This window comes from Lepisma saccharinum, chromosome 15, assembly GCF_977018435.1.
Source record: "Lepisma saccharinum chromosome 15, izLepSacc3.1, whole genome shotgun sequence".
NCBI lineage: Eukaryota > Metazoa > Arthropoda > Insecta > Zygentoma > Lepismatidae > Lepisma > Lepisma saccharinum.
The window spans coordinates 20,325,163-20,342,530 of NC_139243.1; the positions used below are offsets into that span (position 1 = coordinate 20,325,163).

Consider the following 17,368-nt stretch of genomic DNA (forward strand, 5'->3'; position numbering starts at 1 on the left):
GTAGATAATCCCTTCTTCTTCCTCTTCTCTGTTCTCCTTTTTCTTGCTTGCATTCTTCGCTATTCCTAAGATGCTTTCTAATAGTCTGGAGGGAGTAATGTTTGTGTATATATAATGCCCTTTTTGTGTATCTTGTTACTTTTGTACTTGATACAGAGTCTGATGAAGACCTTGCTAGAAGGTTGAAACGTTACGTTTTAGTTTATGTTTTTAATAAAATAAATTACTGCCTTGGTCAGCATATTTAGTTTTTTATACAGGGTGTCTACCAATCAAAAAGGTCAGGAAATTATGCTTGTCAAGAATTTTTGCAATTTTTTACAGTATAGTGAATTTACATTGTACTGTACTGGGATTTGATAAAATTAAATATTTGGAAATCTAAAATTATATTGAGTTCTGATTAAGATTTGTTCCCTTTGTTTCTTAAGAATTTCATGGTCATTCACCATCCAGGAGGATGAAGTCTGAAGCATTAATTTTTACATGCATCAATAATTAAAGCAAGTCTAAATCTCTTGTTAAAGTACAACTTCAGTTTTCATCTTAATCGGCTTTGGGTAAGGTAAGGGTTTTTCATTGATTAAAAATATCTAGTTTCTTAATTTTCAACTAAGTGGGGGGCCATTAGATAAATGTTAAGAAAAAGGGGGGAAAGGTCATGAAAATGTCAAGAATTTTGAATTCGTTATTTTGGTAGACACCCTGTTATATGAGATAAAGCTTCTTGTGAGAGATGTAGATGCAGAACCCCACACATGCAAAATCTTGGCCATTTTTGGGAGCTGATGTGAACAGCACCATCCTCCAGATGCCTTTTGTTAGAGTCTGGGTGAACCCTAGAACTGCTTATGTGCCGTCTCAATGGCTGAGCACATTGTCACTGAAGTTCCAATGTCCAAGTCCGGGCAGGGGTGTTCTTTGTGAGTGTTCCTTAATCGATTTCATCCAATCTTGATCATCAAAAGTGCCACTAAATAACAAAAATGCAAATAGAAATTACAAGACACCTTTTGTGTGGATACTAGGTTGGAGGAAAAGTTCCCACCTTAGGTAACCCACCCCAAGGAATGGAATCTGGGCTTCCCATGTGGTAGCCAAATGCCCTAGTGGACCACAGTGGCTCCACATAATTACTTGCAAATTAATATTTTCCGAATCCTTGAAACATACATATTTGTCTCCTTAAAGCTCAAACTAACTTCCACGATCTTTTCCAGTATTAGAAATGCATTCCTCATCCTTCTATGCAACTTGCAACCATTATTATGCAATCAAAAGAGTAGGCAATCATTTATTGCTTTATTTCTTGTAGACGGGAGCGAGAGTGGTTTGAAAGATGACGAGTATGAAGCATCTGTAGCGACTCTGCAGTCGCTTGCAGCAACTCTTGAAGCTGATTGTGTGCTTCTTCGACAGAGAAAATTGGAGCGAGGGCTCACAGGGCAGTATCTTGTACGACGGCGTGTCGACGAACAAGATTTTCTGGAAATCAGGTGAGTTCCATTATATTCTCAATTACTGTCTTTGTGTCGAGTAATCAGTATAAACATTAGCATTAATTATGGTCATGTTTTCTGATCTTTGGGTGTAAAGAAGGTAAGATAAAAATTCTAAATGAACCTGCTACGTCAAATCTTGTAGCTGTGTTTTTTTTTGGGGGGGGGAGTGAGTTATCAAGAAAACATTATGTGATTAAATTCAAAAGGTCTGAATGAAACCTGTATGCTGTGTTATACGTTATGTACCATAATAATCCAGTTTGAATTTTTGATGGACATTTGTGAACATTTTGTAATTGATATGTTATACAGGGTGTACCAAAAGTCCCATTACCCCACCTTTGAATTATAGACAAACTTGCAAAATGTTATTTTAACAGCGTGCGTATGATGAGAGGATGGTATACCATTAAATCAGACCAATGACCACCATTTACTCCATGTGTGCACACCGCCATTTTCATGGCACAGTATTATTCGCCTCCAGGTGCGATGTGAAATCCTCCGTAACATAAGATGTCAGATCTGGATTTCAGGTGGCCATTATAAGAGAATACCTCAATGATGGACGTGGATCGCTAAATTTACCAGCATTTCTAAAATGGCCACCCCAAAGTCCAAATCTGACATCTTGTGATAATGCGCTATGGGGACACAACAAACAGAAAGTCGCCCATAAACGTTATCAGACAACTGGGGAACTTCAAGAAGCTGTTCGCAGTGCGTTTGCTTCCCTCACCATGTTATGGTGGATTTCACATCGCACCTGCAGGCGAATAATACTGTGCCATGAAAATGGCGGTGTGCACACAGATCCTCTGGAGTAAATGGCGGTCATTGGTCTGATTTAATGGTATACCATCCTCACATCATACGCATGCTGTTAAAATAACATTTTGCAGGTTTGTCTACAATTCAAATGGGGGGTAATGGGACTTTTGGTACACCCTGTAAAAATAACTGCCTATGTATGTAGTGATCTGTATAGTAAATGGTATCAATTTTCAGTATTTATTGCATCTTAATCTTTAGAGGATGGCTGGTTTCAAACCTTGTGGCAGCAATTAACACACCATTCTAGAAAACTAGGAGATTGTTCAATTATGTATCTTTCCTTCATTTGTATACATGTGAAGGTATAACATACTGGAATGACAAAACAATACATTTATTACATATGTAAAGTTTGGTATTTCACTTTGCAGATTGGATAGTTTTTTTCTCCCGCACTCGACCTCCCTTCACCTATCCAAAAAAACACAAGACACACCATACCTAGCAACACAATGCAGCAGAGGGCCCGACCCCCTAATCTTCACCCTCAACGCCACCAGTCAACAGAAACCGGAACAACTGCCAGCAGGAAGCACAGCAGACAACACAAGCCAAGAAACCCACACCAGCGCCGCCAGATGGGAGAAAATGCAACTACCACCACCCAGGAATAAACAGAGAAGTCACATGCTACCATCTCCGTTCCAGATGCTATAACCTTAGTGAATAAAGGCAGAGAGCCTTCGAAATTAATCAGAAAAAAAACTATCCAGTCTGCAATGCAACTTTTACTACATGAACGGAAAAAGGACACGTTGAACTATGTCGAAATCATATTTGTACCCTTTTTATTTTTTACATAGTTCTTAGGCCCCAAGTTCGATTCAGACTTCTTTTTTGTCACTGAACATGGAGGGGAGAGTTAGAGTGGAACTGTGTTTTTTCCTCACTTTTCAAAAATGTGAAAATTTGATGGGTGGAGAGGATGTGGTAACCTCTATCTTTTTTTCATCCTGCCCGATAAAAAGCGGAGAACGCACGTTGTAGACCTGAGAAATTGGGAGGATTATCCCTGAATCTTACACTCGAACCCGTGTCTCACACTGGAAACAGGAAACTTTACGTACATAATACTTAAACCGCATTTATTGCATCCTTGATGAATATATTTATTGTGACAAATTTTTATTCAATTTGAATTTTTGCTTTTTACAATCGCTTTTCTGCCAATTTTGGTTAATTGCGATGATGAGAATGATTCATCATATGATGAAATTAATGAAAGAACACAATGAACATCCATGCCCAGGCTGAGATTTGAACCCAGGACAGCTGCATTTACTATTTTTAACAAACTCAGTTTGTATATGTCAATCTCCCCCTCTAAACAAAATTTTGCAATGTGGCATGAATGGGGTATTATTACTCTTCAACTGCTGTCTCTTGCTCATATGTTTTACTTTTACATTCAATAATGACAAAACTGGGAAAGAAAAGGCTTGTTCACAATATGCATCAATTATGGGTTCAGCGGGACATGTAGGGCCTCCCGATGGCGCAGTGGTAGCGTAGTCGCCTTGTAATCAAGGGGTCCTGGGTTCGGTACCCGGTGGAGGCACATAGTGGTTTGGACCCACTTTAAACTGTAGGCCCAGTCCCGATTAGCCTTACTGTGCATAAAGTGGACTTAAAACACCAAATCAATCAATCAATTAAATCAGCAGGACATGTCTAATTTTCAAAATTGGGAAACTGCGATTACATGAACTCAAAGATTGGTCTTAGTGTCACGCTTTACTGCAAATTTGATCCATCCAGAATTCATAGGAGTGACACTAGAAGCAATTTTTGGGAATTTTTCAACAGAACTATTGCATTGTTTTAGGAATATACCACTGCTTCATTCCCTTTGCTCTATTCTGATGGCCATAGGGTCAGGCTGAATATGAATTTTTATATAAAATTTCGATTTTTATCATTGTCTTCTTTTTTCAAAACCTCCTCCAAGAGTCATGTCATTTGGCAACATAATAAATCTGATTTCATCTCTGCTACAACTAGCTCTCTTTCTACAGTTTTTTTGTACATCACTGCAAGTTTGAGCACACACCTGTAAAGGACCTGTCATGTGCGAGAGGCTCCCGACCTCTAAATAAAAATTAATCGCTTATTGTTTCTATTGATAATCGTGGTTCGTTGTAATGAGTCACAACGTTGTGTGTGTTTGTGCGCTTGCGTGACAGATGGAGATTTTCTATTCCAATACAACAAATTGTCAGAATTCTATCCTGAATTCTTACATTGTGAGTTCTTTGTTCCACAAGCTGCATAAAAATGTTATAGATTCCTCTGTATCTCTCTGTGGGTGTTGGAGAGAGGGTAGGGGAAGAGGGATGAATTTGAATGCCTTCAGAAACAATGGGCACTATACCACTCACAATTTTAACTGGCAGCTGGGAAACAACGAATCCGTAATCAGTTGAATTCTCTTCAACTCGGGCATTTTTGTGTCTCGAAGCAACCAAATGTTGCTGGTGGGACAAAACAAATGAGCATGTTGTTGATCAGCACCGTTACTGGATAAATGTTGCACAATAGTACACAAAGCACAAACAAATAGTACACAAAACACCCAAACATTGTACAAACAAGCTAGTGAAAATAACTGACAAGAACCATGCGCTTGGATATGTTGTAACTGGAAAGTGGTCTTACCCCTGCAGGTTTTACTTGGCAACTGAGGTTGTTGACACTCATTGAGGCTCACACCCCGAAGACAATTGGTGGGCAGATAGAGCTATGTAGCCACCAGTTGAGCCCGCAATCAGTATAATACGAGGGCCGTTCAAGTCAATTGGGGACTTTTATTTTTTCCAGGTTTAAATAGATGCCTAGGCTGGAGTTTTTGTATGCAGTAGGAACTGGCAACTGTGTGCTGTTACTGGTAGGCGGCACTCATTTCCCGCGCTTCTGCATAGACCGTTATTCAAGATGGCGGACAACAGTGTGAACGTCTACATGGAACAGCGTGTTGTGATGAAATTTTTAGTGAACAACGACAGAAAACCTGCTTAAATTTACAGAAGACTTCAGGCTCAGTACTGTGATGAGAGACTCTGTCGCAGTAAGACATTTGAATGGTGTAAACACTTCAAAGATGGCCGTATCTCTATTACTGACGATCCCGGTCGTGGTGGATCACAGCCCACGGCAGTCATTCCTGGGAGCATTCAGCGCGTGGAGCAGCTGATCCTGGACAATCGTCGCATAACCTGTCGTGAAATTGCAAGGGTGTGTAATCTGTAGTTAGGAACAGTGAACATAATAATTCATGATCATTTGTTGTTCCGAAAAGTGAGTGCACGCTGGGTCCCAAAGTTGCTTTCCGCTTTTGACAGACACAGAAGAGTTGAAGTCTGCAGAGAACTCAAGGACCACTATGACATGGAAGGCCAGGATTTTCTGAATCGCATCATGACATGTGACGAAACATGGGTTCACCATTTCACTCCAGAATCCAAAAGAGCATCGATGCAGTGGAAGCATACGGAATCACCACCTCCCAAGAAATTTCGAACAGTTGCGTCTGCTGGTAAAGTGATGGCAAGTCTCTTTTGGGATAAACAGGGGATTATTCACGTTGATTTTTTACCCCATGGTGTCATTATCAACAGTGAATATTACTGCCGTGTTCTGCGTGATATGCATAAGAGTTTATGGAAGAAACGTCCGGGTTTCATCACAAAGGGTATTCTCTTTTTGCAAGACAACGCACGACCGCATACCGCTCAACGCACATTCCAAACATTCCAGGAAATCTGCTGGGAGATATTACCACCCCCCCTATAGTCCTGACTTAGCACCAAGTGATTTTCACCTGTTTGTACCCCTGAAGGAATTCCTTGGAGGAAAACATTTCAACACTGATGATGAAGTGAAGAATGCTGTCCTACAATGGTTCCGCCGTAATGATAAATCTTTCTATGCCGAAGCATTCCAGGTGTTAGTTAAACGCTGGGATAAGTGTATAACTGTAGCAGGAGGTTATGTGGAAAAATAAATCCGGTTACCACACTTTGAAATTTGTTCTTCTATTTTTTTTTAAAAAAAAGTCCCCGATTGACTTGAACGACCCTCGTATTAGAAAATTGTAAAGTATTGTAAATAAGTCTGTAACGTTGCTGTTTTTCACATTGTTCTCTGCATTGCACAGGGTTGCAGTTGTGGGGAATGTAGATGCAGGAAAATCAACCCTCCTGGGAGTGTTGACACATGGAGAGCTAGACAATGGACGAGGGCATGCGAGGCAGAAGCTCTTTCGGCATAAGCACGAAATGGAATCTGGCCGAACGAGTTCTGTTGGAAATGACATTCTTGGCTTTGATAGTACAGGTATTGTTTCTGACTCAATTGCTAGTACAGTAGATAGATATACACATCAGTGACTTTTCTATTCTAAATTACAAATGTCATGTTCTCCTTTCCGTACATTTTTTACCAGGAATTGGATGAAATCAGTACTTTATCAACTTTATATATGAGAACCTTACTTTTGTCTTAAGGTAGTATACCTTCGAAACAGAGCAGTGGAGAAACTGTAATATCATGAAGGGCAATGTGGAAAACATTTTTGGATGTACGTATTGCTTGCATTGTGGAATTATTTCTCTGGTAGTTGACTGTTCTTACAAGCACATAAACACAATTTTTATGTAAGGTTTCAGAACACACACACACCCTTCATCAGACATTTATTTTTAGTTTTAGTGCTTTCCAAAAATTGTACTACATAAAATTTTCAGCCAAAAATGCATGCTCGACCAGGACTGGAACCTGTATCTGGCATATTGTGTCATTGTTCTTCCACTGAGCTACCGAGCCAGCCTGATTTTTCGCTGCCGCTGTTTTACATGTGTAGAATTGTCTCTGCTAGTATTACCACAATGGGATCTGCAGCCTTTGAAACATTTGAGATGATTCCACACAGGTAAAACAGCAGCAGCGAAAAATCAGGCGAAGCCAAGCTGGCTTGGTAGCTCAGTGGATGAGGAATAACACGGTATACCACAGACCCGAGTTTGAGTCCTGGTCGAGCATGCATTTTTCGCTGAAAATTCTACATAGAACATCTGTGTGTGCCTCTGCCTAATCTTAATGAATCAAAAATTGTGTTTATGTGTTTGGAGGAACCATAAGCCACAAGAGAAACAATGTGTAAATGCAGAACTTTTTTCATACAATTTTTTCTCAGCATTTCCTGCACTACACCATAAATTACAAAAAAAATAAAAAAATTACTGTTCGTTTAATTTTGCATGTCCACTGTCACCATCCGCATGGGAAATATAGCTTTACTGCTTGACATGCTTCATGTTCACGTTGTTTTGTTGTTTTGTTGCACAGTTTGTCTGCTCTATTTGTAACCTTTGGTACTAGGTACTGCAGTAATGGGAGTTTGTGCCAGTTGCAAGTAAACTGACCATTGCTGCAAACCAAACAACATGAACCAGGAACTTGCCAAGCGTAAAGTTACAAGTTCCTAAATGGATGCTTGGAGTGGACACCAAAATTGTAGGGATGGGACAGATTAATCAGTCGTTATTGGCCGATATAGGCATATTGGTGTATCGGTAAGATTACCAATTATTTTACTGATCTGATATATCTATAAATATCTTATAACTTAGTGCAAAATTCTACCATTTTGTTATATTTTTTTATGGATATTCTCCATGCCCTACTTTTTAAAAAAGTAAACGTCTAAGTGTGCAACTTCTTTTGCACTGCAGTCACCTTGAAATATGTATTTTGGAGGTCAAAGATACATTCAGGTTCTTCATTTAGAATTTTATATCGGATAGGTATCGGTAATCTTATATCGGAACTTTATCGGTATCGACCCATCCCTACGAAATTGATCAAACAGAAAAAATAACAGTGTTTTTACTGATCTGGAGAACAGGAAAATTGGATGGTTTGGTGCTTGCTAAGATTAGACTGAACAAACTCATTTCATATTTTTCTCCAAACAAGATGCATGGTTGTAGATATTCCGTGTAAAAATTCTATTATTTATTTATAAAAGTAAAGTAAAGTGCGCCCCTGTGCATAGCACCACGCCATGAAGGTGTATAGGGGGTGTGGGGGTAACGCCCCACACTTTCTTGATCCGGTCGTGAGTGGGGGTGATGTGATCAGCATCACGCCCCTGACCGCCTTTACCCCCCAGGGTTTCCCCCAGGTACCCATGTTATTCGACGCTGGGTGGGCGCCGGGGCCGCTTTCACCGTTAGAAAAGTTCCCAGATTTGAACCGGCCGGGGATCGAACCCGGGACCTTTAGCATGGTAGTCAGACGCGTTACCGACTGAGCCACCGCAATTTATTTCTTCGGTATTTGTATTTTAGCATTGCATTTCTGTCACTTTTGGCTTATCACAATTATGACGATAAGTGAGGATTGGATGTAATTGATGACTGCATACTCACAAAGAACACCCAAGAACTTTGGTGGCAAGATCAAAAGTGATAAGCTACCAAGGCATAACATATGTTTTTGTTTTTGTTAATTTATATTCAGTTAGAGTGAATATTCTCCATTTGTTTGATTTGCATGCACAGTTGAAGAATTTTATGTGGTAGAATCTTAAAGCATTCGAACAAGTGTTCTCGGATTACCAGCCAGGTTAAATTGGAGTTGGCTTCCAACGTTTCGAGGCCATATCTCATCTTCAGGGAATGGAGAAATGGAGACCAGTGTAGGTTAATATACATGATTATAATGTGGCGGAGTTTGGATTCTGTCTTCCTATCGACTCTCTCTGGATTCTGATGTTCTCATTGGCTGGTGTCTTGTTTTTACGGAGGAGTGGGTTCCAGGCGTGACTGAGCTAGAGTCCCATGTCCCTGTTGAGATTGTTGCTTTCCCGTGATATGGCTGTGGCTTCCTTTACCCGTCGGTCCCAGTAACCTGCACATTTGGCTATTATTTTGGTGTCGGCAAATAAAATTCTATGTCCCTTGGTGATGCTGTGTTCCACAAGTCCCGACTTTCCGGTTGGAACAAACCATAGCCATATCACGGGAAAACACCAATCTCAACAGGGACGTAGGACCAGCTCAGTCACGCCTGGAACCCACTCCTCCGTAAAAACAAGACACCAGCCAATAAGAACACCAGGATCCAGAGAGATCCAATAGGAAGACAGAATCCAAACTCCGCCACATTATAATCATGCATATTAACCTACACTGGTCTCCTTTCTACATTCCCTGAAGATGAGAGCAATGTATGCCCTCAAAACGTTGGAAGCCAACTGCAATTTTACCTGGCTGGTAACTCGAGAACACTTGTTCGAATCATGTCACCAGGAAAGCTGCAATTCCTATTTTCTTAAAGCATTATTGAATGATCTGAAAAGTTATTCAAAAATACCAGAAAAACCTGGAGAAACAGGGAATTTGGTTTGGCCATGTGATTGATAACCCTGAATCAGTGTCTCGAAATGGATGAGTACCTCAAGAAGTACATATGGATGCCTTTTTTATGTATTGAAATAGGTTGTGGGAATGTAGTAAACCCAAGAGTTTTCAACATCTTACTGGCTGTGGTATTTTTAAGTAGTAGTCAAATTAAATACTCAGTTTCTCAGTTTAGATTTTCAGCTTATTTCATTGTTTTATTGTCAATTTTGTCACACTATAAGCCATACATTTATGATAATGCTGTCAATAAATTTCAAAGTCTAAAAGAAAGTACAATAGAAATTTCTTGCTTTTTCAGGTAATGTTGTCAACAAACCGGAACATGGATCTCTGGATTGGGTTAAAATCTGTGAAAAGTCATCCAAGGTTATAACGTTCATTGACCTGGCTGGCCATGAAAAATATCTGAAAACAACAGTTTTTGGAATGACAGGGCATGCCCCAGATTTTGGGATGTTGATGGTATGTGGTCTGTTTCTCTTTGTGTGCCAAGTAAAAAAAAAATAACTAGACTTTCAGATGAAGAAGAAAAGTTTTTTATCCCCTCCAATATCAATTTAAAATGTTAAACTGTGCATTTTGATGTTCTTATAAGCTTTCTTGGTTCCGGGTTTGATATCTGGTGGAGGCACATACAGGTTCGAATCCCACTTTAAACTGTAAGTCCAGTCCCGATTGGTCTTACTGTGCATAAAATGGACTTCAAACACCAACTCAATCAATCAATTATAAGCTTTCTTTAAAAGTAGGTGTTTAAATCTGCTATATTTATAGATCCATGTGTTATCAACTACTTTAATGAGAATGTGCTTGTACATTTGAATCAAGCATCATAATGTTGAAAATTATTTTAAAAATTAACTTAGCACCTCTAGGAGAATATGACACTCATTTGAAAATATATTATTAGCTTTGCTTGTGGGACTGGGAGGCAAATCTTGTGCTATTAATAGGAAGGAAATATTAACTCATGTGACCCGTTTGACATGTCTGACACACAAGCACATAGGTTATGCTGTGTTTGGTTCTAGTTTTCAATTTCTCTCAGATCACGCTTGTGGTGCATTTTCTGTGTCGTGTAGGTGTTGGGCTCGTTAGTCAATATTCTCTGTTCGAGCATGTGTGAAACTTTTACAGAGGTCGTTGAACTGCAACTTTGTTTACGATGGTGAGCAGCGTGGCTACTCTCAAGAAGAAAAGATATTAATGACACAAATATAGAGGGTTTTTTCTTGCTAAGCAACTATTCATTTTCTGAAAGTGATGAGGGAAGTAAAGAGAAAGTGATCAGGAAAGTAAAAGAGAAAGTGATCAGGGAAGTAAAGAGAAAGTGATCAGGGAAGTAAAAAGAAAGTGATGAGGGAAGTAAAGAGAAAGTGATGAAGACAGTTTGCATTCTGAAGTTGAAGAAAGTGTTGACAAGACACAAGTAGACATCAAAATATGTAAGCGACTGGAAGTGGAACATCTCAAATAATGTGCCCTAGATTTATACCTTATAGGCTAAAACATGGTATGTCAATGGAAATAAAGTATGACCTGAATACCTTCACCTTTTACATCTAGTACTTCAACCGTATTACTGTTCCTATGGATACCTCGTTTATATTTTTAATGCTGCAATCTCAAACTTTTAAGTGCTCCTGTTTGTTAAAAAAATCCAGGAAGAAGGCAAGTAAATTAATATGCATTAAAAAACCATGTAATGTATTTTTAATTCAATTAATTTTGGTGTCCACTATCGTCATTCACATCAAAACTTGTTGTTTTTAAAAATGGCAGATTGAGCACACTCCAAATCACATTTTTCAATTTTTAACTTTTCACTGGTACCTTCCATTGAATGACCTTTGGAAACATATCACAAACATTGCATGCTTTAAAGAACTTAACATCCAAGCGATGCATGAGCATTTTGCACTCATTCCATTTGTATTCCCAGAACTCCTTGACATAGGATCAGAATTAGAGTGCTGCAATGAGCAGGTTTCACTTGAGCGGCAAATAGTTCGCATGTGCTCGAATGAGCGGAATACACTCGAACCTTATTAGTACACACATTTCCATCATTTGTCTGTGGTAGTAGGTCTTCAAATATGGATTTTGAAGTGAAAGATGAAGTGAAATTGAAAATTTTGAGAATATAGTCATAATCTCCATGTTGAAATGGAGTTTTGTATATCGTACCGAGACATGTGAAAATGAATTAGATGATTATGGGCTGAAACTACCTAGACTGACATTTTATGTTTCTACGATTATTGTCCCATGAAAATTATGTTCGATTGAATGTTACAACTGCATTTTATTATTTCGCAGAATATGATTCTTTTTTTGGTAAGTGAACAATGATGATGTACTTGTTGCACTGTGATACACTATTTGTAATTGCTTAGGCAGGTCTGTCAGCATGTGTATCCATTTAACGTTTCAGTTTGTAGATATTGCATACTTTCATATGTATTGTATTTGAGTCTTGCCCAATAATATACGGAATTATGATTTAGAATTGTAATTGCATGAAGTAGTTTTCTTCCATGTATCAGTTTTAGGTTGACAGTTCTGCTTATTAGGCTATTACGGGATGTTGTCAATCATTTCACTACGAGTGCGGCTCACTCGAGCATGGGAGACTTGCCCAAGGTTGAGCGAGCGAAATTGGTCCCATGGACCACTCTAATGAGCTTAATTTTGTTATTATTAGGAATAATGTTTTTAATTAAAGATATTACAATTTTTATTGAATGGAGTATTGTTAATTTGAATAGTTCTAGTATTGTTATAACTAGAGCCCGGATTTATAAGCACAATCAAACAGTAAAATAAGCAAGTTAATAAGCACAAAAAATGAAAAAATAAGCATAAACAAATACAGGAAAATCTGAAAAAATATATGTTTATTAGATCTCTTACCTTATTCAAAGCTGTTACAGTATGTAAGGAAGGTCATCTTGAGATTTTCTTGTGTGAAGCTCCTGCGTCTGTCAGTGAAGAATGATTTGTACAGTGAAAATGTTCTTTCCACGTAGCATGACATCACAGGTGCATGTGAAAAACACCACAGTTCTTCTTCGGTGAATTCCTCTTCAATGTCTGTTTCTTCACCAGAAATATTTTTATAAATTTGACACAGTGTTTTGTAACCGGGATTTTTCAGTAATACCTGACTGAGCTTGTCGGACACAATTTTAGCAACACTGTGAGTTTCTGAAGACAACGTTACTGAAATTTCATCAATGAGAGAAAGCGAATGTTGCAATGGATTATTTCGAGCTTTCAACTGTGTTATAATACGAGGCAATTTGGAAAAATGATTTTGGATGTACTGTATCTTTTCTTGGATGCCGTTTCTCCCATGCGGCTATTTAGAAGCATTGATCTCGTCATCCCAATGCCGTCGTGTGATTGAAATATGACATTTTTGGGTAAAATATGCTGTTTTAAACTAAAATCATAAAATAAGCAAGCATAACCGTTTCCTGCAGAAATAGGCATTTACTGTATATGCATTTTCAACCTTAGTTAAATAGCTCATCAAGGTATGTAATACGAAGTATAACCTTTCTCCTTACCATTAGAAGTCTGGAAAAGAATATGCATTTCGCTTACAAATCCGGGCTCTAGTTACAACAATACTATTTGATTGAATATCTTTAATGTTTATAGGGTTAGTTATATATATTTTTTCAATGGTTATTAATTATAGTGGTTCTTGTATAGAGCATTCATGTTATGGATCGATCCAGCAAGATATTAATATACGCACAAGGTGTGCATATATGCCGTTTAATGGTTTATATCTGTGAATAATTTGAGTGACCACTATCATTGTCCACATCGGAACTTGTAACGAAATTAACTGTTGCATGGGTGTGTTACTACATTTCAAGTGTGTGTGTTAATATCTTAGCACATTTAAAGTCCGGTAACATGAGAGCCAAGTGGATTTGGTTACGACTTAAGACGAGCCTAGGTGTATGCGAAAGTTAAATTTACATATAAGGGTATGCTCAAAAAGAAGAACCGACTTTTTTAATAGCACACCAATTGGTTTAATACTTCTGTAGAAATTATTCTCCATATGTGTAAGTTTTGCACACTATAAACTTTGCAAAAATAGTTCAAATGCACCTGGTTGACTTTGTTTAAAGAAATAAATTTTCATGAAGGGTTATAATTCATACGTATTAAAAACCTACCCAATACTTATATTAAATTGAATTTCAAGAAAAGTTACACCCATCAATTTTGAGATTCTACAATCTCATGAAACTTTGATTTTTTTGCCAGAGGCATGCTAAATAACGGAAATTACAAATGCAAGATTTGTTTTAGTAATCACTTGGGAGCCACAAAAGATTTATAAGTCTTTATTTCTTTTCAAGGTGGGAGCTAATGCAGGAATAGTTGGCATGACTAAAGAACATCTTGGACTCGCACTTGCATTAAACGTGCCGGTGTTTGTAGTTGTGACGAAGATAGACATGTGTCCGCCCAACGTCCTTCAGGACACACTTAGGTTATTGGTTCGAATACTAAAGTCTCCAGGCTGCCGGAAAGTCCCTGTGATGGTGAAATCTAGCGATGATGTCGTTATCAGCGCAACAAATTTTGTATCTGAGAGGTAGGCAAGTGCATGCTTGGCAATTATTTCATACTGTGTTTTGTTGTTTTTTATTGTGAATTTTTTTCCGTATGTTACATACAGGGTAGGATTCAAAAGTAATGAGCCTTCGTTCAAAAAGACATATTTATTGAGCTGATCGATACAACTGACTAATAGTCTTCACAATAGGCACCTCCTCCATCAATGCACTTCTGTAGGCGGCTTTTCCATGACTCAAAGGCGTCCCCGAAGTCCTGTTCTGGGATGGCTGCACGGGCTGCCTTGACATTTGCTTTGATGTCCTCGATGGAGTCGAAACGTTTTCCTTGCAGCACTGATTTTAAGCATGGAAACAAGAAGTCAGGAGGCAACAAGTCCGGACTGTAGGGAGGCTGGGGTACCACAGGAACGTTGACTCGGACCAGGTAGTCGTTGACGATGAAGGCGGTGTGGCTGGGGGTGTTATCGTGGTGAAGCTTCCAGTTGTCCTTGATGTTCCTTCGCTTGCGCGCGACGCTTCTTTTCAGCCTTTTCAGGACTTCCTGGTAGTAAGCAGCGTTCACGGTCTGTCCGGGTGGGACAAACGTCAGTTCGGGCCGACGACGGGCGTTCGTCAGTCACCTCTTCCCGGCCCTCAGGAAAAGCCTTGTGCCACTTTTTGACTTGAGAAGAGGACAGACACTCTGTCCCAAACGCCTGTTGAAGCATTGTGACCGTTTCGGAAGGAGACTTGCCCAACCGGACCCAAAATTTGATCACGTAGCGTTGCTCTAACGAACTTTCCATATCGCCGTGTCACGCACCACCGTATAGGGGCTACTGTTAAGGCCGATGCTACCGCTCCGAAAGCTGGGAGCCAACTGACACGCGTTGCGCTGCGAAGCCAACACCCACCACCACCGATCATGTCAAGCGGAGTGCGCTGCAGGGTGCGCACACGTCAGTATAAAGTGAGGCTCATTACTTATGAGTCCTACTCTGTATATTAGTGATGGATCAATATGAAATATTTTCAAAAGTAGTGATACTGATATTCTACCAATCTGATATGAAATTGCAAAAATTATTTAGGAACGTGAAAGGTTCATGAACTTTTTAAATTTTATGGTTGGACCGATATGAAATTTTGGTCACTACTGATATAAAGCAATGCAAAAGATGCTGCATATTTAGACAGTTGCTTTTTAAAAAGTACAGAATATGTTTATATCCATAAAAATTATAACAAAATTAAACAATATTGCACTAAATTGTAAGCTATACGATTGGTAAAATTATCGATAATTTTACCAATACATCAATATGCCCATATTGGTACTGATTTATCTATCCCATCCTTAGGTAACTTATACAAGAATGTAACGGAATGTCTTTAAAAGAACACTGGATAGACATTAATTTTACAGTGTCTACATTGTACATTTATTTTCATAAAAATTAACAATATAGCAAAATTTTGCATTAGAGTACAAGTTACTTGTAGATATAATGGATTGGTACAAATAATGGTGATTTTACTAAATACACCTATATCAGCAGATATATAGAGTTCCAATTCATGTCATAGCCCTATAAAATATTATAATGTACTGAAAAGTAGAGGAAAATCGCAGTTCACTCGTAGATTGCACGAGGATGTTCAATATCAATGAGAAATTGTGCTTATGGAGACCGGTAGTTGATTGGTAGCTCAGTGGTAGAGCATTCATGCAAAATATCGAAGACGTAAGTTCAGCCTCTAGTTACTATAATTTTTACATAACTTTTCTGTAAGTTGTAATATACTCTCGTGTGTGCCAAAAGTTACAGATTGTTCAGTTATAAAAAAATAAATATCTCAAGGCATGCTCAAAATGCATTATATTTTGTTGAATTTTTGTGAAAATTTTGGCTTCAGCATTCACGTTATCAAGAGCCACGCTGGTCTAGTAGGTAGGGCATCTGACTGCCATGTGGGAGACCTGAGTTCGATTCCCGGGGTGGGTGATCTAAGGTTGGAATTTTTATGGCCATGTCCCCTGCATAAAGTGGCTCTGGGGCTCACCCAGCCTCAATTCAATGGGTACCTGGGGGCTAGAATGTGGTGCCGACAACATTACCTCCATAATGGCCGAGAATGTGTGGAGCTGTACCCCCACATCCCCTAAATGTGCCTTCATGGCCACACATCCCCTAAATATGCCTTCATGGCACGATGCTATACAAGGGTGTACCCAAAAAGAACTGTAATTTCTTTTAAGAGCCTTATTTTTTATTTTTTTACAAAACAACGTTATCACCTTCAAAGCACTTTCCATGACACTTAATACATTTGTCCAATCTGTGATTCCATTCTTGGAAACCTTTTTTAAACTCATCTGTTTTGATGGCTGACAGCTCTTTCCTCGTTTTTTTTTTCTTCACCTCTTCTTCATTGTCAAATTGCTGGCGAGGTGATGTTGGCGTCTTCCACAGGCTTGATTGATGTTTGGTTTTGGGAGTCGTAAGAATAGCACCATGTCTCGTCACCTGTAATGACCTTGGAAAAAAAGTCTGGGTTGCTATGGAGCTCTTCTTTAAAAGCACGGCATGTTTCCACTCGACACTCTTTTTGCTGGTCACTCAGATTCAGAGGCACAAATTTTGCAGCGACCCTTCTGATTCCCAAATCTTCCGTTAAAATTCGTTGAACCGAGCTCCAAGATAGTCCAGATAACATCCCCAGCTCTTCAATGGTCTGGCGTCGATCTTCGAGCACATGAATTTTGTCGACATTTTCGTCCGTTCTGGAAGTTGACCAACGTCCAGAACGAGGTTCGTCATCAATCGATATGTCACCTTTCTTGAAGCGAGAAAACCACTTGTACACTTAAGTTTTCCCCATAGCGCTGTCCTTGTAAGCTGTGTTCTGCGGCATTTTTCCCAAGCAGGAAACAAAATTTCACAGCCGCATGCTGTTCTTTTACGTCGGCCATCACAAAAAACGAGGTGTGAGCGAAACTGCTTTTACGAAAAAAATCACC

At 39.0% G+C, this 17,368-nt stretch overlaps 1 protein-coding gene across 2 annotated transcripts in view; it reads left to right on the top strand.

Moving 5' to 3' along the window:
- GTPBP1 (GTP-binding protein 1) overlaps positions 1–17,368 on the top strand; it is a 44,769-nt gene that overhangs the window by 10,323 nt on the left and 17,078 nt on the right. For both annotated transcript variants that reach the window (XM_083136726.1, XM_083136727.1), the window contains exons 4-7: positions 1,316–1,496; positions 6,490–6,668; positions 10,059–10,222; positions 14,146–14,384. In XM_083136726.1, the coding sequence (XP_082992852.1) occupies positions 1,316–1,496; positions 6,490–6,668; positions 10,059–10,222; positions 14,146–14,384 (763 nt within the window). The remainder of the gene's footprint in view (positions 1–1,315; positions 1,497–6,489; positions 6,669–10,058; positions 10,223–14,145; positions 14,385–17,368) is intronic.